At 44.2% G+C, this 21,673-nt stretch overlaps 1 protein-coding gene across 1 annotated transcript in view; it reads left to right on the plus strand.

The window, feature by feature from the left end:
* The first annotated feature begins 744 nt into the window (after positions 1-744).
* The window catches only part of NUDT12 (nudix hydrolase 12), a 32,140-nt gene continuing 11,211 nt past the window's right edge, over positions 745-21,673 (plus strand). The window contains exons 1-4 of the mRNA XM_075854838.1: positions 745-802; positions 10,684-10,879; positions 13,402-13,970; positions 17,717-17,884. Of these exons, the coding sequence (XP_075710953.1) occupies positions 10,686-10,879; positions 13,402-13,970; positions 17,717-17,884 (931 nt within the window). The 5' untranslated portion in view covers positions 745-802; positions 10,684-10,685. The remainder of the gene's footprint in view (positions 803-10,683; positions 10,880-13,401; positions 13,971-17,716; positions 17,885-21,673) is intronic.

The raw sequence follows: 21,673 nt of genomic DNA on the forward strand, positions 1-21,673 counted from the left end.
ATGTGCACACACACTAATTACGTCCGTAATTGACGGACGTATTTCGGCCGCAAGTACCGGACCGAACACAGTGCAAGGAGCCGGGCTCCTAGCATCATACTTATGTACGATGCTAGGAGTCCCTGCCTCGCTGTAATCATGTTTTCAGTACGGGACAGTTGTCCTGCAGCGAGGCAGGGACTCCTAGCATCGTACATAACGATGATGCTAGGAGCCCGGCTCCCTGCACTGTGCTCGGTCCGGGACTTGCGGCCGAAATACGTCCGTCAATTACGGACGTAATTAGTGTGTGTGAACATACCCTAAGGGCTCACTCACACAAGCGTGAATCTCATCCGTGTGCTCTGGGCTCAGCACACGGCCCCATTGATTTCAATGGGGCTAATCACGCAGCGAGTGTCCGTTGCGTGAAGCTCACTGCGTGTCCTATATTGGTGCGTTTTCAGGCACCTAGCCGCCCATTAAAGTCTATGGGAGCGTGAAAACCATGTGTTTTACGCATCAATTACACTGAAAAATAAAAGAAGTGCTTGCGAGTGCGTGAAATACATGCCGTACGCAAAGCACACTGATTCAAAACGCACACACACACTGATGCATAGCGTACGTGCGTAAAATCTGTCACACATGTGAATGTAGCCTCAGAAACAAACAAACCGCTGTGTCCTTATCTGACAATAATAGCACTGTTATCTGCGCATGATGTAGAGGGTGCAGCTATTAGAAGATGTACGGTAGCAGGAAGTGAATGTTTTCCCAGTAATCCTCCAGCAGTACTCTGCTTGCTGGCTCCGACACTCAGGTATTATGCGGCCTCCCACAGCCTAGCACTACAACGTACCCACTTATTATACTGTGACCCCTAGAGGGAGCTAACCATGCAGATGGTAGATTAAGCCTCAGAGCATCCTGGGATTTGTGGTTCTTATTATCATGCTTTGCTGTAGAATAACATGATGATTGGTCTCATAGATACATTTGTTGCACGGTAAACCTGGAGTAAATGTAATACGATGCACCAGATGCAAACATCGGTCCTGCAGTAGAAATAAGCAGTGCCGTTTATTACATCAAGAGAATGTGTATATTATTTAATCTGAAGCTCCTGCGTGAAACCAATATTAAAGAATCCCATAAATAGCGATTCCCTCCTATAGCGCTATTATCAGAAGGGATCGCCTTATAAAGGAACTAAGCTTTCCAATAAAAACATGCAGGGCTGCAAGGAATTTTCTGATTTGCCTTCGTTGCCCTGCAAATCTGTCAGGAGATCTAGGCAGTTTTATCACAGCCTGTGCTTGCAGAGTGAATACAGGCTGCTGGAAATTGATGTGAATTTCTCTCCAGCCCCGTGTATTATAGGAAAGTTTCCGCTGCTTACTATTCCAGCAATAACACTATTAGGAGTTGTTATTTAAGCGATTGTCTACTCTGTTTTGTTACCTCATCAAATATGTATTAATTGTGATCTAAATGTACAGCTTCCTTCATAGTAAATCCTTGCATAATCATGTGTAAACGGTCAGTAGTGAAGGACGTAATGTTGTTCGTTTTCATGCTTTCCCGTGAACTTCGATCTTATTGCAGTAATACTGTTGTGTCTTCCTCATGTTTCTGAGGCCTGTTTTAAGGGCTCATTGGGACATTGTGTGACATGATGGTTGAATAGATTAGGGGTAAGTTCATATTTGCAGGTTCCTGGGTGTTTTCTCACTGCATGTCTTTTTTCTACAGAAAAATTGCACCAAATGGTCTTAGGCCCCATGCCCACGGCTGTAAAAATGCCCGTAATTACGGGCCCATAGACTTCTATTGGCCACGGGTACCTTCCCATTTGCGTACGGGAAGGTGCCCGGGCCGTTGAAAAATATAGAACATATCCTATTTCAGGCCGTAATTACGGCACGGGCAAGTCCATAGAAGTCTATGGGTCTCCCGTAATTACGGGTGGCTACGTGTTTGCACCCGTAATTACGGGAGCGTTGCTAGGCGACGTCAGGGGATTTCAATTTTGGAATAAAGAGAAGCAGAGAAAATGGCGTCTGAGCGATCATGTGACCCTTTTAAGGGGTATGGACATGATTGTGACATCATTTCCAGCCCCCCTTTTTTTACAGGTCCGTAAATATAGGTGGAATACAGATGACAACGGACCTGTATTTACGAGCACGGGCCCATAAATACAGGTTAAAACCCATATTTACGGCCAGTATTTACGGGAGGGAAAAAATTTTGGTCGGGTGCATGGGGCCTAACATAGTAGCGAGCCAGATCTGTAGGCCTTGTTCACACAGTGCAGATTTTGCATGTATTCTTTAAGCCAAAACCAGGAACGGAATGTATAGAGAAGAAATAAAAAGGAAGGCCTTAAAGAGATTGTCTGGAACCCCCACTGATCCAAGAACAGGGGCCCCAAACCCCCAGATCTGCTTTACTGCAGCTCTGCAGTGAGAAGAAGCTTGACTAGAGTGTCTGTGAGAATGACGGAAACATCATGTGCTCTACTCGACTGTGTCCGGCATTCCCATTCACTTTAAATGGAGTGGTAGCGCGCATGCTCGACTAATGCTCCAGTCAATGTCGTCCTCACTGTGGTTGAGCAGTTAAGAGGATCTTGGAGTTCTGGACGCCTATTCTCGCGATCGGTGGGGGCCCCAGCGATCAGACAATTATCACCTATCCATTCTACCATCCGATAAGACATCAGGTGCGGGTAGATGCTGGGAGTCACAGGTGAAGCAACCGTACAACGACACGTGCAAGGGTTCTATTCTAATTATAGATACAATTACAGTGACCTGTCAGAGTACATTCACTCATAACAGAAATGTCTGCAACAAATCTGCCACTTGTACCCTTAAAAGTCTTATTCATGTTTATTAATACTTTAGTGCAGCATGCGGCGTATTCATCAACACAGAGTAGATTGTATGATGAATATGGCGCAGCTATTGAGCTACATCTGGTTCTACACCTTTTACCATGCAGAAAAGTGGTCGCTTTCACTCCCCCTTTCTTCCAACAAGTCAGAAAAAGGGGTGGGGGTTTTGATAAATATGGTGTCTAGCCTGAGCGCCATGTTTTTCAATGCACTTGAGCAAGAAAACTGGCACAATTTAATTGAAAAATATGCTCTAATGTGTTTGAGAACAACTCCAAATGTAATAGGTCACCTATAGGTGAAGAAGGCCTCTTTCACACGCCAGTATTTTGGTCAGTATTTGTAAACCAAAGCCAGGAGTGGGTCCAATACACAGAAGAGGTCCGTGTAGGTTCCACTCCGGGTTTTGACTTTCAAATACTGACCAATACTACTGTGTGAAAATAGCCGCACTGAGACAAATACGAAGAGTTCTGTTTCTGTCTGATTCCGTACAATTCCAAAACAAATGTGTCGCATTGGTTCTAGAGAAGAATATCTTCCACATATTGCACACAACAGAGAATGGTACAGCGGCACAAGAAGTCTCTACTATTTCATACTACAGTGCCGCAGAGTACTCTGTATGCCAACTTACAGCCATATTGGGAAGCCATGTGTATAAGGCCTTATGGGGATGCCATGTTGTTTCCAAACTACAGCATGCCTTATGCTTTTGAATTCAATGGGGAAGAGTACATGTAAAAAAAAAAAAAAAAAAAAAAAAGTGGTTGAAAAAAAGCAGGTCTAGGAACATATGTTAGAATTGCTTCTTTATAGAATGTTGTTTTTCCCAGAACAGTGGAGCTCTTTACACCCCTTCTCTACTTCATTGTAGGCCCCATCCCTGCATACCCACCACTGGTGTCACACAGAGACCATCCAATGTTTCTTCCTGGCGTCACGAAGGGCGTGCCTTGGGATAATGTCATGCTCTGCTCCTCTCGTGCCCTGTATTACACACAATAGAGAGAGTATGGAGAAGGTTGTGAGTGACGTATAAAACATTTATCCACCACCAGGAAGAGATGAGTTATCTTGTTGTATACAGGTTCTTCTCAATTAATTAAAATATCATCAAAAAGTTTATTTATGAGGGGGCGGAGCCTGACCGCTGAGTGAGATGGACGCTTGAGCCTGTAGCTACGTCGTAGGTGTGCTTATTGTAGCCCTTTCAGCTGATTTTTAGCCGACCAAGATGGTTAAAACCAGCAAAGACAGGGGCAGTGACCAGCCTGGCACTCCTAAATTAGGAAAAAAATAGTCAGACTTTCATAAATATTGGAACAAGAGGAATGCACATTCTCCCGCCAGAGCGCTTAAGATGGCGGCGGAGGCCGCTGGAAATACAGACACTACAGAGGACTCCGATGTGGACAGCACAGCAGATCACAGCGAGACCTCTTCGGCTCAGATCACTAAGTCTTTAATTCGGAAGACGTTCATGCAGGCGCTGCGCCCGGTGCTGACAGAACTTGCAGATATAAAAACCAAGGTAAAACAGATAGGACACAGGGTCGAGGAACTGGAATCCTCGTTCTCAGAGGTGATCCACTTTTCAGGAGCCCTAGCCGCCTAGGTGGAACAACATACTGAGGAGATGAACAAAGTCCTGGTTCTCATTGAAGATCAGGAGAACAGAAGCCGCAGACGCAACATTCACATCAAAGGTTTGCCGGATCCTGTGCGCCTGAGGCCCTTAGGAAAGTGGCGGGTGAGATTTTCATTGACTTACTAGATCCGGGTAGGGCAGCTGGCATTGTAATGGAACGGATTCATAGAACTCTAAGACCTAAACCCAGAAATAACGAGCCGCCTCGAGATGTCATCTGCGGTCTCCTCTCATTTGTGGACACGGCACAGATTTTACAAGCGGCTAGAGAAAGGGGAGAGGTGAGATATGGCGATGCAGTCTTAGCTTTCTTTCAAGATATCGCCCCCTCCACTTTAGCCAAAAGACATCTACTGAGACCCTTATTAGACCTCCTTAGGTCCCACAACTTACAATATTCCTGGCTGTATCCCTTTGGCATAGCAGTGTTGAAGGAAGGTAAACGGATCAACATCCACACACCTGCAGATCTTGAAAGGGCCTGGCCCCTCAGAGATTTACAACCCATTGAGGTCCTGTCATGGATGCCGTCCCAGATGAAGGACTTCTTACCTCCTCTGCGTGCCTCTCCGCCATGGCAGTCGGCAATGAAACACAGATCACCGAAGGGGAAGAAGACCCCGGCTAAAGTTCATACAGAGGCTTCTTGAATGTCGGTTGAGCTACTCTTTTACTTGATGGGACTAGACCGTTCCGCCTTCGGTCATTCGGGACCCACTGAGTCTTGAGCTGAATGGGTGCCCTGTTCCCACAGTTTCTCTTCTGCTCACTGTCTATTGCTCTCTAACTTGTATTGGATACCTTTTGCTCTCTCACCAAGTTGTTATTTGATTGTTGTATTGCCGGTTAGAGCATGGGGGCTTTTTCTACAGGTGACTACTCTGCCTCGGCAGTTAGTCTGAATGTTGTGATCCTCGTTTATTATGTTTAAGTAATTTGCCTCATGTAAGTCTCCCTAGAGTATATGTTTCTTTGTAGCCATACGCACTACAACCTTTATATAGGAGATAAATCTTGGTATACACCGATTGGTTAAGGTTGCAAAGCACATGCGTTCCCGATCAGGATACACACCTACCCCCCCCCCCTTTTTCCACACCAACAGTCACACGGTCTGCTGACTGTCTATTGCTACCACTGTAATTTTGTATACAGTCTTATTTGACTTGGGTAAACGTCCAGTAAATAATACTACAGTCCACCTCTTTTTGCTTCTACAGATTTGTGCAGGGTTCATTGTACGCTAGTTCCTTTCCCCTTCCTGCTTTTCTTATTTCCCTTTTAGTTCCCTCCCCCCTCCTATCCCTATCACTAGGGATAATAATCTCATATCCTTAGCCTTCTACGCTGAGGGTCAAATTATCCTGGGGGGGTGATCTTAATGTTGTTCTGAATCCCTTTCTTGAGTCCTCCTCCAAGAAGTCATGCATTTCACAAAGGGATCTCAGCAAATTACATGCCAAGCTCCAAGACATGGGCCTGCAAGATATGTGGAGATCCCACTTCCCTAACACAAAAGACTTTACCTTTTACTCACCTCGCCATCTCTTGCACCAGAGACTGGACTCTCTTTTCGTGTTTCCTCACCTGCTGCCATGTACTAAGAATCCCATTATAGGGAGTATAACAATTTCTGATCATGCTCCTTCCTCAGTCACTGTGTCGCTGTCGTCGCTTCCCCCGAGAGAGTGGAGGTGGAGACTAAATGAGTCTCTTCTATATAAGGAAAGTGATTGTGCTCAGCTCAAACAACATCTTCAGACCTTCTTTGAAATCAACTCTCTAGGTAACACTAACCACCCCATGATATGGGAAGCACACAAGTCCTACATTAGTGGTATCCTAATTGCATTAGGGTCAAAATGTAGGAAGGACAAGCAATTGGAAATAGATTCCATTCTGACACAAATTGCCTCATTGGAACGTTTACATAAGCGATCTACATCCCTCCTGATCTCTCCAGGTTGAGAATCTCTCTTAGGGAGTTCTTGAATGCTAAAGCAGCTAAGAATTACCTATACTTTCGACAAACTATATGCGCATGGTAACAAGGGAGGCAAACTTATGTCCCGTTTGATTAAAAAAGAGAGGGATTGATCTTATATTGTCTCCATTAAAGATGAGCACGGCACCAATCACGCCACCACCAAGGATATTGCCCAGTTATTCCAGAGTTTTTATTCTAAACTTTAGAACTTGATAGACTCTGAACCGGGGGATCCCACTTTTTGTAAAGCAGAAGCGACCAAACTCTCTCTCTCTCTCTCCTCTCTTAACCTCCCGTCCATAGACTCTGAATCCGCTGAATTACTGGTGGCCCCTGTCTTGTTGCAAGAACTACAAGGCGTGCTGGCTAGTTTCCCCCCTGGTAAAAGTCCAGGTCCTGACGGCCTTCCGCTGTTATATTATAAGAAATCGGAAGCAGAACTCCTCCAAACATCTGCTCATTGATTTCAATGGGAAATACGGCGTTCTGTACCGTCAGGCCATTTTTTTTACGCGGCCATTTTGAAAAACGGCCGCATAAAAATACGCCCGCTAAAAAGTGGAGTTCACTTCTTGAGCCGTTTTTGGAGCAGTTTTTCCTAGAAAAACCGCTCCAAAAACGGCATTGAAAAACGCGAGTTGCTAAAAAAACGTCTGAAAATCAGGAGCGGTTTTCCCTTGAAAACAGCTCCGTATTTTCCGACGTTTTTTAGTAAGTGTGTGAACATAGCCTGATTTGTGTAGCCTACTGAACCAGACTGTTGGACTATTTAACTGGTTGCCGACACAGGACGAGAGTGCGCGCGATCGAGAGCAAGGCAACGGCTGTAATACACAGCCACGGCCCAGCTCTAACAGCAGGGAGAAGAGAAACATCCTCTCTCTGCCGTTAACCCTTTGAATGCCGCGATGAAAGCTGATCATGGCGTTCGAGAGGGGACTGTTCTTTGATCGCGTCACAGAAAATAACTGTGACGCGATCAAAGCCCATAACTCATATGGCCAGGCAGCCCAGGGTCCATTGAAGGACCCCAGGGCTGTCTGACCATATTTCCTGTTGTTAGGGCATACTGAGGTATGGCCTAACAACTGCCTGTGTACAATCAGTACACAGACTAATGTACTGGCATATAGATCTATGCCAGTACATTAGTTACAAAATAAAAATGATAAATCCCTTTATGGGATTAAAAAAAAAAAGTTAAATGAATGTAAGAAAATTTATGATAAATAAATAAAAAATACACAAACACACATTTTTTTATAAGAAATAAACTTTTTAAAATAGAAGTCCCAAAACATGAAATAATATAGAAATATTTGGTATTGCACCGACTGTAACAACCTAAACAACAAATGTATAATATTATTTATGATGATCGGTGTATGGTGTGAAAAAAATAAATATTAAAACTGCTGCGGAACTGCTTTTTTTTCTGCATTTTCGCCAAAATAAAAATGTATAGAAATTAAACGATAATGTATTTGTACCAAAAAATGGTACCTACATAAAGTACAACTCGTCCCGCAAAAAACAAAGTCTCATACAACTACGTCGTAGAAAAAATAAGAGTTATGAGCGTCGGGATGCAAAGAGGGAAATCTAAAAAAATAGTTCTGTCCTCAAGGCCAAAATTGGCCGTGCCCTTAAGGGGTTAACTGGTTGCCGACACAGGACGAGTATGCTCGTCCTGAGCGGCGAGCACTTCGCGCATTAGGACGAGCATTCTCGTCCTGTGTGACAGCCGGCCCTACGCGCGTCTGTGCGCGCGATCGAGAGCGGGGCAACGGCTGTAATACACAGCCACGGCCCCGCTCTGACAGCGGAGAGGAGAGAAACATCTTCTCTCCGCCGTTAACCCTTTGAACGCCGCGATGAAAGCAGATTGCGGCGTTCAAAGAGGGGGGACTGCACATTGATCGCGTCACAGAAAATAACTGACGTGATCAAAGCCCACAACTCATATGGCCAGACAGCCCAGGGCTGAAGGACCCCAGGGCTGTCTGAACATATTTCCTGTTGTTAGGGCATACTGAGGTATGCCCTAACAACTGCCTGTGTACAATCAGTACACAGGCCAATGTACTGGCATATAGATCTATGCCAGTACATTACAGTTACAAAATCAAAATGATAAATCCCTTTATGGGATTAAAAAAAAAAGTAAAATGAATGTTACATTTTTTTAATGATAAATAAATAAATAAAAAGTAAAAAAAATACACAGAAACACACATTTTTTATAATAAATAAACTTTTTAAAATATAAGTCCCAAAACATGAAATAATATAGACATATTTGGTATCGCCACGACCGTAACAACCTGTACAACAAATGTATAACATTATTTATGATGATCGGTGTATGGTGTAAAAAAAAAAATATTAAAACTGCTGCGGAACTGCTTTTTTTTCTGCATTTTAGCAAAAATAAAAATTTATAGAAATTAAACGATAATGTATTTGTACCAAAAAATGGTACCTACATAAAGTTCAACTTTTAAAAAACAAAGTCTCATACAACTACGTCGTACAAAAAAATAAAAGAATTATGAGCGTCGGGATGCAAAGAGGGAAATCTAAAAAAATTGTTCTGTACTCAAGGCCAAAATTAGCCGTGTCCTTAAGGGGTTAAAGGCTTAGGAAACCTTTGCAGGTGTTTTGCATTGATTAGCTGATTAGAGTGGGACACCAGGAGTTTACAATCTTCAACTTTTACCCAATATTCTAATTTTCTGAGAGACTAAATTTTGGGTTTTCATTAACTGTTACCATAATCATCAACATTAAAATAAAAAAATGCTGGAAATAGATCACTCCGTGTGTAATGAATCTATATAATATGAGTTTCACTTTTTGAATTGAATTACTGAAATAAATAAACTTTTTGATGATATTCTAATTCATTGGGAATGACTAGTGTGTTTGTATATAGGTTTCTATGCACACGTTATTTTGTCGATGTACCTTAAGTAAATAAACACTTAGGCCTCATGCACACGACCGTAAAAACTCCCGTTATTACGGGTCGTAATTACGAACCGTAATAACGGGCTCATAGACTTCTATTGGCGACGGGTGCCTTCCCGTTTTCTCACGGGAAGGTGCCCGTGCCGTTGAAAAAGATAGAACATGTCCTATTTCAGGCCGTAATAACGGCACGGACAGTCCATAGAAGTCTATGGAGCTCTCGTAATGACGGGTGGCTACATGTGTGCACCCGTCATTACGGCAGTGTTGCTAAGCGACGTCAGTAAATAGTCACTGTCCAGGGAGCTGAAAGAGTTAACTGATCGGCAGTAACTCTTTCAGCACCCTGGACAGTGACTACCGATCAGTATAAACCTGTGAAAAATAAAAATAAAAGACTTTCATACTTACCGACAACTTCCTGCTTCCTCCAGTCCGGTCTCCCGCCCGTTGCCTTGGTGACGCGTCCCTCTCGACATCCGGCCCGACGTCCTTGATGACGTTTCAGGCCATGTGACCGCTGCAGCCAATCACCGGTCAATCACAGGCTGTAGCGGTCACATGGACTGCCGCGTCATCCAGGGATGTCGGGCTGGATGTGAAGAGAGGGACGCGTCACCAAGACAACGGCCGGGTAAGTATGAATTTCTTTAACTTTTATTACAGAAAAGGCTGTCCCTTCTCTCTATCCTGCACTGATAGAGAGAAGGGGCTGCCGATTAGTGCAGTGCTATTTTGCCGCCAAAAACGTGCCCGTGAATACGGGTGACACCGGACCCATATTTACGGGCACGGGTTCGTAAATACTGGTGCAAAACGGGTGGAATACGTGTGACACCGGACCCGTATTTACGCCAGTATTTACGGGTGGGAAAAAATACGGTCGTGTGCATGAGGCCTTACCTGCTGTTCTCAAGATTTGCTCAAGGACTAAAATACATAAGCAGCAATTCACAGGAACCATATGTGCAACGTTGGGCTGCATTTTTCACACAGAATGTCGTTCTAATTGATCACTATGTATGCCACTTTACCAATAAATGTCCTAATAGAAGAAAAAAAATACCTGAACGCAGGACGGGCCATTTCACAATTCTAATATAATTGCATTCTCTTGCATTGTAAAGCGCTCATCGGTGCTGCAAACCGGATAAATGTGCTCAGTTCTAATGCCTGTGTCTTAATGCCTTCCAGAAATGCAAAATCCCAGGAAAGAAATGGTTGCTCAGCTGCACAACTTCTGTGCTCTAGGCGATACTACTAAGCTGTTTGCTCTTCTAAGTCATTCATCCTCGATCATTAATGAAACCGCTGAAAATGGATGGAGTGCTCTTATGTACGCAGCCAGGAATGGCCACTTTGATGTAGTGAAGATGCTGTTGGGGAAAGGGTAATTACACATATCTTTCTTTTTATTTGTTTCATGCCAGCTTCTTAATACAATTATAGAAAAATGCAGTCTTTTTTCCTTTTCAGCTTGCAGCTCCACAGCCCTAATTCGCACTGAATAGTTTGCATTAGAAGATCTCCGCATCAGTGCGACATATTTCAATTATATCAGAGTATAAATTCTGCAGCAAAATGACTCCGCGTTAGTTATCTGTGTCCTTTACACAAATGTAGGCAATTTAGGATCTCTAGACAACTGTTATCTGTTGCTTTGTAATAGGATAGACAGTAGAGTGAATGTTAAAGAATAAGTGTAGATTCAACAGGGAATGTTCCTTAGGCCTCATTCACACGGCAGGGTTTCCCGGCCGGGTGCCGGCCGTTCATAAATCGGCCGGCACCCGGCTGCATTAGGAATAATAGACCCCTAATGGGGCTATTCACACGACCGATTTTTTGACCGGCTGTCAAAAAATAGGACATGCTCTATCTTCGCCCGGGTACCCGGCCCCCATAGAAGTCTATGGGGCCGGGTAATACACGGCCATCACCGGGATGTGTCCCGAGTGATGGCCGGGTTTTCCGGAGCCTACGCTCTATCTCCTCCTCCTCACAGTGCAGAGTGCATGTGAGGAGGAGGAGTTGATGCCATTCTGACGAATAGCATCGCTGTACACGGTGTGGCAGGGCCTGGGTGTACAGCAGGTGGAAGGGAGCGCTGCGCTGGCTCCCTTCCCCTGCTTGAAAAGCACCCTGGCCCGGCGACACCTTCGATGGCGCCGCTAGCAGCTGCGGCTGCTACTACTGCAGCAACGCCACTATAGCAGAGCGGGGAGGTATCTCCCCGCTCTGCTATGTGCTAGCCGCACTTTAGCTCCTTGAAGGAGCGGAATCCCCGTGTTTTCGGGGATTCCGCTCCTGGACAGAGCGCTTGATGTCTCTGTCCATATCTGGGCAGTGACATCAAGAGAAACTCCTGAAGCGGAATCCCCGAACACATGGGGATTCCCCTTCAGGAGTTGCCGCTGATGTCACTGTCCGGATCTGCCCGGCCCGGCACGGATGCAAAACTGAATGCAAACCGGCCGGGCAAAATGGCCGATTTTACCGGCCGACACTCGGGCTCGGGAACGACCCGGTCGTGTGAATCCGGCCTTAATCTGCTTCTGCAACTTGCCCATACACAAAAAAAGGTATTAATGCATTGTTTCTGGTTGTCTTACCAACAGTATCTTAAGCCTTGACAGTCAAAGACCAGTCCAAAAAATGCACTGCGAACCTTGACTTACATGTCACACAAGATTTTGCCCCATCGGTAAAAACAATACAGCTCCCCTTAAGAGGACCTGTCACTAGGTCATATGCAAACTGTTTATCTGACCTTAACCCCGCTGTCCCAATTCCAGTGCCGTTTTTCTTTTGTTCCTGCCCCCCTACATCGCCTTACCTGCTAACGCCGATGCTGCTGCAGAATCAACTGTAGCCTCTGGTGCCGATGTGTCCTCGCTCGTCTGACACGATGCAGGACCTGTGAGTGACGTCACAGCGTGATCTGGCAGAAGCTGGGCGTTCTGAAGAGAAGTGGATGATACTTCTCTTCAGAACGCCCAGCTAGTAAAAGTAGTAAAAACGCCCCGATGTACGCACATAATACACGCCCAGTTGTACTTTTACTTTTAAACACACCCACTTGGACTTTTGCAAGCCTCATTTGCATAACTACAAAAATGGTCATAACTTGGCCAAAAATGCTCGTTTTTTAAAAATAAAAACGTTACTGTAATCTACATTGCAGCGCCTATCTGCTGCAATAGCAGATAGGGGTTGCAAAATCTGGTGACAGAGCCTCTTTAAGTGCCGCATTTTCCTCTTCTGTTAGTAAGCTATATACGAGCAACCTAGGCTATGCACACATTTCGACTGTAAGGCAGGCACTAATAACCGTGATCAACGCATCAGAATAGTATGGCAATATTAATATTACAGAACAAGCCTGTATCACGTTGTAACTACATAATGCCTCATGTGGCTAACAATCTCTAAAATCCACATATACATTATGTATGTTTATACCACACTCCATCCACTGGCTTGTAAACCAACAGATGTAATATGAAATTGTGTAATTTAGTAGTGCTATATTTCCACCCCTGCCCAGTCCTTGCAGAATACATTATTTATCCCCCACTGAAGCCTTGAACTCATACAGGGACTGTCAAACCTTTTAAATGTATTCACACCAGAAAAATGGCTTAGTGGGACACTAAAAAAAATAATAGACATCTTTAACAGAATACCCTCATGAGAATATATTGTGATATAATATTGATTGCATATGAAAAAACAGGGACAGATACTCTTTCAATATTTTATGTGGAGTTAGTTGTATATACAGTATATATGTGGTGTTAGTTGATGCACTTTATGCAAAGCTTTGCTGTCTTGCATATTATTATCTATAAGATCACCACCATAAGAATCTGTGAATCATTCATCTAAATCTTATTATATATTTATTGATAGATGTGACAAGACATTGGTTAACAGATCCCGACAGACTGCTTTAGATATTGCCAAGTTTTGGGGTCACAAACACATTGTTAATGTGCTCTCGAACGTAAAAGGTGGTGCAAAGCCTCATTTCTTGCCGGACGCTGAAGAGGAGCATGAGAATTATTTCAGCAGTACATTTCTGGACAGAAGAAGTGATAAACGGACAGACAATAACTGGTTAACATCCAAGCACACACATGCCAGTTCGGTATACATCATTTTCTCCAACCTATGTCCTCTCGTATCCCTAATTGGTACAAAAGATAGCGCACAAGAGCCAGAAATCAAGCTCTGCAGACTTCAGCATGATGATGTGAAGGAATTCTTGTCAAGGCCCGATGAGGTCTCATTAATATTTCTTGGAGTGGAAACCCAATTAAAAAATCCATGTTCAGCAGAACAGGAAGATGGACTGGTGGCCTGGTTTGCCCTCAATGTGGAAAATCTATCTACAGATCAGTTTGAAAGAAAATTTGAAGGCTGCTATTTTCTTCAACCCCCAATGCCGGCCCTGTTGCAGCTGGTCGGCACAGAAGCAGGTATCAGGGTGTTTAAAATTGTTAATTTTACGTGGTTTTTTTCATATCGTTATAAACAATAAAGTTCCTTTTAATATGATTTTCGGTATTAACCTGATAGGTGCTCGATCAAAAATTTCTGGCCAGCATACAGCCAAGGCGCCTCGGTCCCTGCCCCCTCAATACCGCAGGGGACAACGGAAAGTGGGAGAGGGAGGCCAGTGGTGAAATGAAAACTGGCAGGGGCTCTGTGGAGGTACAAGATGAAGGCAGGTGTGCAGGGGCTCTGTGGGGTCAAAGGGGGAGACAGTAGATGTGCAGGGGCACAGTGGGGGTGTTTAGGGGCTAACATAAAAAAAAGTTATTGCACTGAAGCTGCTGCCTGTACAGAGCATAGTAACTCACCAACATAAAGTGCTGGCTTCTGCTTCTGGCTCCTGCAGGCTCTAAGATCTCCCACCACCGTGACACGGCTGGATGAATTCTCCACCTCTTAACATGCGGCACCCACATCACCTGCGTAGGCCCCAAACTAGATAACAAAATTATTCAGACACCAGACTAGATACAAATTTAATTCAGAGCCCAGACCAGAACCTACCTGGAAATTTATGTAGACCTAATACCAAACCCCTAGAATAAATAAGAACCCAACCAAACCCCAATATTAATTCAGACCCTGCACTAGAACCCACAATTAATTCAGTGTCAGGACCTTGTGAGCAAGGTCCCAGTGGTAATTACCTTGGACAAAGGAACAGTCCCCATTACAATGCACTTCCCAATTCTTTCTCCTAAGTAACTACCGCTGGGGTCCTGCTCACATGTAGTTACTGAAGTAGCTACTGGCCGTACTGCGCTGATGCCGAGCCTGTTATGGATATCAGATATTGGAAATTAATAAAAAAAAAAAGTATGAATAACTCACTTATAAGGGCAGAGAACCTTCAGGAACAAAGATCAAATTATATGCTAACAAGAAAATACAGTTTTATTAGATTCAATCAGTTATATCAGATATAATCCGTTTTATCAGATACAATTTATCAGATTGTAATCATGAACCTGAGGAACTTCACTGTATTTTTATTCCATGTGAAAAGCCAGATTACTTTAAAGGGGTTGTCCATGCACGGACAACTAATGACCTATCCACGGAACAGGTCATCTGTATATGATCGGTGGGGGTCCGACACCCAGACCCCGCACCGATTAGCTGTTCCAGCTTCCGCCGGGCATCGGATGTCTATGCCGAAAGCAGATGGTTCCGGTCACAGAATAGCGGCCAAGCTGCAGCTCTGCGCCTATTCAAGTGAATAGGAGCAGAGTTGCAGTTCTGCGTCATGGCCGCAGTGCAGTGGTCGGAGCCATCTGCTTCCGGCTAGGAACACTGCATACCCTGCATAACATTCGGTGCCCAGAGGCAGCCGGAGAAGCTGATCGGTGTGGGGTCTGGGTGTCGGACCCCCACCAATCATATACTGATGACCTATACTGTGGATAGGTCATCAGTTGTCCGTGCCCGGACAACCCCTTTAACTTCACAAAGATTTTTTACAATACATGTCAACACCTTGCTATTCTTTTCAATAAACCCAAACTGGTATCTCTAGTGGTTTCCTGTAGGACTACATGTAAGTGTAAGGCCAGACGTAGCAAATAATTTCCGCCTGTGTTACATGCAGATTTTGCTGCAGATTTCCCCTATGCTTTACAAATGGTAAAATCTGCAGCTTTTCCCCACAAGAATGAGCAAGCTGCGGATTTGAAAATCTGCATTATGCTCCGATTTCCGTGCGGATTAGTTTCTGCTGCACTTGTAATATACTAAAAATTGCTGCGGACTTGCGGTGCAGGATCTGCACTGAAAATCCGCAGTTAATCTGCCGTGTCTGGCATAACCCTTAACCTACTGATCTCTGTTAAAGTAAAATTCAAATGTCAAACACAATTTCACATTTTAAAAACACATGAACATTTGAGACGCAGAATCCAATTTGAAGTTATTTCATGTGCTTTATTCCATTTTTATACGTTTTAAAACTCTGCTGGTTGCCTTTGGAAACAGACAGCAGTTTATCTACATTCTGCTGTCAGACATATGACCTAACCGCTCGAACTGTGTAACTGTCTTCTCAGCTCCCACAATGCACTGCTCTCTAGTAACGGAAAACCAGGCTATGAATTGAGCTTATAGAGAATCTCCACCTTTTTAAGTCTTTTTTAGGTTCAAAGTTCCTTGCTAATTAATTTCCTAATATATATTAAGAGTGGTTAAAGCTCCTCTTTTCAGATCTAGAGCTCCAAATCTCGTGCATAGACATAATTTTAAAAGATAAAAGCTGGCCGAATGGAAGTCGTACAACACTGTCTGGGTATGTTCACACGGCAGCGTCCGTAACGGCTGAAATTACGGGGCTGTTTTCAGGAGAAAACAGCTCCGTAATTTCATCCGTAACTGCATGTTGAGGCGCTTTTTCGCTGCGTCCATTACGGACGTAATTGGAGCTGCTTTTCCATCGAGTCAATGGAAAACGGCTCCAATTACGTCTGAAGAAGTGACCGGCACTTCTTTGACGCGTGAGTCTTTTTTACGCGCCGCCTTTTGACAGCGGCGCGTAAAAAAATGACCGTGTGCACAGAACATAGTAAGACCCATTCTAATGAATGGGCAGATGTTTGCCAACGCTATCGAGCCGCATTTTCGGACGTAAATCGAGGCGTAAAACGCCTGAATTACGTCCGTAAATAAGCCGTGTGAACATACCCTCTAGCTCAAAATCTGTGACTAATATTAAAGTTATACAACTTTTTATGTATATCTTTACTAAATTGTTATTCATAGGCAGTTTTCCTTTTACCTTTTTAAGTTATGATGGTGAAAAAAATAATCAGTTAAATGGTAAATTAAAGGTTGCTAGTCAGAGCACAAATACTGAAATGTTCATGACTCATGATCTCCTGTTTGTACCTTGGGTAAGACCCGGGATTTGAAATTCAGACTTTTGGAACTTACCTACGTTCTATATGATTATCAACTTTGTGCATCTGCATTTTGCTCTTTTTCAAGCCTATTCAGGTGACCAACAAGATGTCAGTTATTTTGCATATAGCACAAATAAAGCCAAAGGGCTGGCACTCAAAGATTAAAACAGGGGTTTTCCCATTGTAGATATTGGGAGAAATGGGGGTCACCTGGTTTGTAAAGCATACTGGCCAGCAGCATATACATCCAGCCAGAGACTAAATGTATACGTGGGCACCGATGTCGTAGCTGTTTCCATTGATGTTTATGGAGTAAAGGCTGTAGCTGGACAAGCTTCCCCTTATAAATGGGGTTCCCAGATGTGAGACCCCCACCTGTCAGACATTTCTGGCATATCCACATAACTGTCTAAGATGTAAGGACCAGAGAATCCTTTCAGATCAGCAATTTTTTACTTTACTATTGACATCATGTTAATTTAGAACAGTAGAATTACTAGTTTAATGTCTGGTTTTCCATGTATTCATTGCCGATATGTAATTATGTATGGGTCTGATTAAATATATATATACATATAGACAGCTCCAGGAAATTAGGACATGAGAATTCTGCATTGTAGACAGACTACTGTAACACCAAAACCGTAAATTATGATAGTCTTGTAGATCTTGCACCTGTAGTACTGACTTACACTGCAACATTGTATATACTATTTTCAATACATTTGTGTTTTATTGTTACCATGTGGAAAGATCACAATACATCTTGTTTCTGTCTCCAGGTATTTTGGCACAAGCACGATCTGTCTTGGCCTGGCACAATCGATACAAATTCTGCCCGACCTGTGGTAGTAAGACAATAATTGAGGAAGGTGGATACAAGCGCACATGTGTAATAGAGGCATGCCCCAGTTTACAAGGAATCCACAATACTTCATACCCAAGAGTGGGTGAGTAAATACAGCATTAGAATAATTTTGAAGGGTTTTCCAGGAATAAATGTTATTTATATTTTTACTTAATGTGACATATATAATTAACTTTCTAATATATTGTATGTTGATATGTGGCTCTATGTGTTCTCACTTGCGGTCACATGACCGCACCGAGAGTAAACTTTTCACTTCCTCTGACATTCCTTGTCTTTGCTCAGCCAGCACGGCACATCAAGTAGGCTTACAGGCACTGGGCCGGGCGGATGTTTCGTGAGCTCTTCAGAACTCTGCCTCTGGTCCCGCTGCCTGTAAATTTAGTTGATGACGCGCCGTTTCTCTGCAAGCGAGAAGTGTTGGTTGAGCAAAGACACGGAACGTCGTCTCTCATAGTACACGCCCCCTCCTCCTTCTACTCTCTGATGTAGGAGGAGGAGGGGGCGGCGTTCAAGTTATGCCTCAATCCCAGCACACCCTGATTTTTACATATATAAAGTGATTACGCAGGTTACATAAATACAGGGAAGATGGGTGTTATATAAATACAGGGATGATGGGGGGTTATATAAATACAGGGATGATGGCGTTATATACAGGAATGATGGGGGTCATCATCCCTGTATATAACCCCCATCATCCCGGTGTATAACTCCCATCATCCCTGTGTATTACATTCAACATCCCTGTGCATTACCCCCAACATTCCTGTATATAACCCCCATCATCATGATGGCGGTTATACACAGGGATGATGGCGGTTATACACAGGGGTGATGGGGTTATATACAGGGATGATGGCGCTTATATGTACAGGGATGATGGGGGTTATATACAGGGATGATGGCGGTTATGTACAGGGATAATGGCGGTTATGTACAGGGATGATGGGGGTTATATACAGGGATGATGGGGGTTATATACAGGGATAATGGCGGTTATATACATTCAGGAAAACAGCAGCACAGCCACAAAAAATTCTTCAGTGTGAAAGTACAACTCCCCAATCATGGGTGGTGCACGCAGCAAAGAATCCCAGGTCCAAGGGAGACAATCAATATGCAATTGAAGAAAGGAACTGCAGCACTCAAGATAATCCAAAGAAGTGTATTTGATTTATTCACCAAGCATAAAAAAAACTTGCAAGATTTCAACCCATGAATGGGTCTTTATCAAGCATGGGGGTGATATACAGGGATGATAGAGGTTATCTACAGGGATGATGATGGTTATATACAGGGATGATGATGGTTTTATACAGGGATGATGGGGGTTATATACAGGGATGATGGAGGTTATATACAGGGATGATGGGGGTTATATACCGGGATGATGGGGGTTATATACAGGGATGATCGGGGTTATGTACAGGCATGACCGGGGTTATGTACAGGGATGATCGGAGTTATGTACAGGGATGATAGGGGTTATGTACAGGGATGATGGTGATTAAATACAGGGATGATGGCGGTTATATACAGGGATGATGTGGTAATACACAGGGATGATGAGGTACTACACAGGGATGATGGGGGTTATATACAGGGATCATCCCTGTATATAACCACCATCATTTGTACCACGCTATATAACTATTATATAACTGTACTATATTCTGTACCACGCTATATAACCTCCCTTATCCCTGTGTGTTACCCCCCCCCCCCCATAACTAGGAAAGACTGGGCCCCATAGCAAACTTTTGACTGGGGCCCCCCCTTCCCTGGGTATAACACAACACCCCCTTGTAGATAGGGCCTCCCTATAGATTCTGCCACACAGCGCCCCCTATAGATAGCACCATACAGCCCCCTGTAGATCACATCATACAGCCCCCCTGTAGATAACGTCATACAGCCACCTTGTAGATAACGCCATACAGCCCTCCCCCTGTAGATAACCCCATACAGCCCTCCCCCTATAGAGAACGCCATACAGCCCCCTGTAGAGAACGCCATACAGCCCTCCCCCTGTAGAGAACGCCATACAGCCCCCCGTAGAGAACGCCATACAGCCCTCCCCCTGTAGATAGTCTTACAGCCCCCTGTAGATAACGTCTTACAGCCCCCCCTGTAGATAACGCCATACAGCCCCAAACCCCCCCTTGAGATAACACCATACAGACCTAAACCCCCCCTATAGGTAACGCCATGCAGCCCCCAATCCCCCCCCCCCCCAAAAAAATGGCCTATAGTTTGTCCTACAAAAGACATGCATCCCCTATCCACAGCAGCGATAAGGAGAACGGGGGACCGAAAGTCCCCCGAAGTTCTTCCATGACAAACCTCGGACTTCCGGGGTCTGTGCAGTTCAATAAAAATGAAAGGAGCGTTGGTCACGCATGCGCACAAGCGTGACCGGGTCACAATTCATTTCTATGGAGCTGCCGACAGACCCCGGAAGTCCGAAGTCTGTCATGGAGAACTTTGAGGGACTTTAGGTCCCCTGTACTCCTTATCGCTGGCGTCCCAGCGATCCCACCTGTATCCCCTATCCTGTGGATAGGGGATGCATGTCTTTTGTAGGAACAACACCTTTAGTGGCGTCGCGCTGTAGCAGCCATAGCGGCTGCTAGTGGAGCCTCCGGCCATGGGAGGGGGGGGGCCCTAGCGGCGGGCGGCACGGGCCCCCTCATGCTGCGGGCCCCGTAGCAGCCGCTACGGCTGCTACAGCGGTAGGTACGCCACTGCCCCCTACACATTCCTGTATATAGCACCCATCCCCCCTGTGTGACAATTACTGGGTGGGTGTGACTGTGCGGGGAGCTGGGTGACTGTAATTAGAGCAGGGAAGGACCCTGTGAACATAGAGGGGCGTGGCAGTATGCAAATAGCTGAGATGCTGTGGAGGAAGGGGGTGTAAGCTGTCTACTCAGATGCAGCAAGGGATCATGGGTTTGGGGGGTTACATCGCAGGAACAGAAGGAAGGGATGTAAACAAACAGCAGCAGTGATGATTGAGATGAAATAGAAATTGGTTAGAAGGTTAATAGGGGGTTTTAGGAAAGGCAAACCAAGGCTGGGGGACACTTTTTAGAAAATATTTTTCCCCCGGCCAATCCCTTTAATTGCTTTGTAATAGAATACTGTATTATATGTGTTGGAACACTCTCTTGGCTTGACAACATGGCAAGCGTCGATCCCTTTTATGTACAATGAAAATGGTCTCTCATTGTGATGTGATGTAAGACCAGATATAAGATCTTACATGCAGCCGTCTTGATGAAATTCTCACCGCACGGCTAGCAATGTAATACCAAGAAGCCTTAGTTTTGTAGTCAGTGATTCTCCTTAGTATTTGTCAGGCAGAAACTCTTTTTTTGGCAGGTGGTTGATTTTATATATTGCATAAAAGATATAGGCTGTCAATCTAAAACAGCATGGATATTTTGTGATTAATGCTGTAAAATTCTGATTAAGTTGACAAGTGTGACATGGTTTGGCTTCCTTATTTATTTAGTTGCAAATATTAATAACCTGGTAAATGACGGCCTGGTCAGACGCTCTAAACAGTCCCTAAACAGAATACCGGCAGAAATTACCCCTTTATTCTGACGACGCCACCTGCTGGCCAGAGGTCAGCATAGGAAGAAGAATTTCATGTAGAAGCACTGTATCAGCGCTTGTGTTGGAGGAGAGATGCATGGCGCTTATGTGGCTTATTTTGATAATACACTTATTATACATTTATTAGTGTCACTGATGTATTATAAGACTATATTAATATCTTACTGTGTCATCAAAGGGGAACAGCAATATGAATAAAAATTACAACTGAAATTACAAGAAGTAAATGCCAAATAAAATATTG

Source organism: Rhinoderma darwinii, chromosome 1 (assembly GCF_050947455.1).
Source record: "Rhinoderma darwinii isolate aRhiDar2 chromosome 1, aRhiDar2.hap1, whole genome shotgun sequence".
In the NCBI taxonomy this organism is placed as follows: Eukaryota; Metazoa; Chordata; class Amphibia; order Anura; family Rhinodermatidae; genus Rhinoderma; species Rhinoderma darwinii.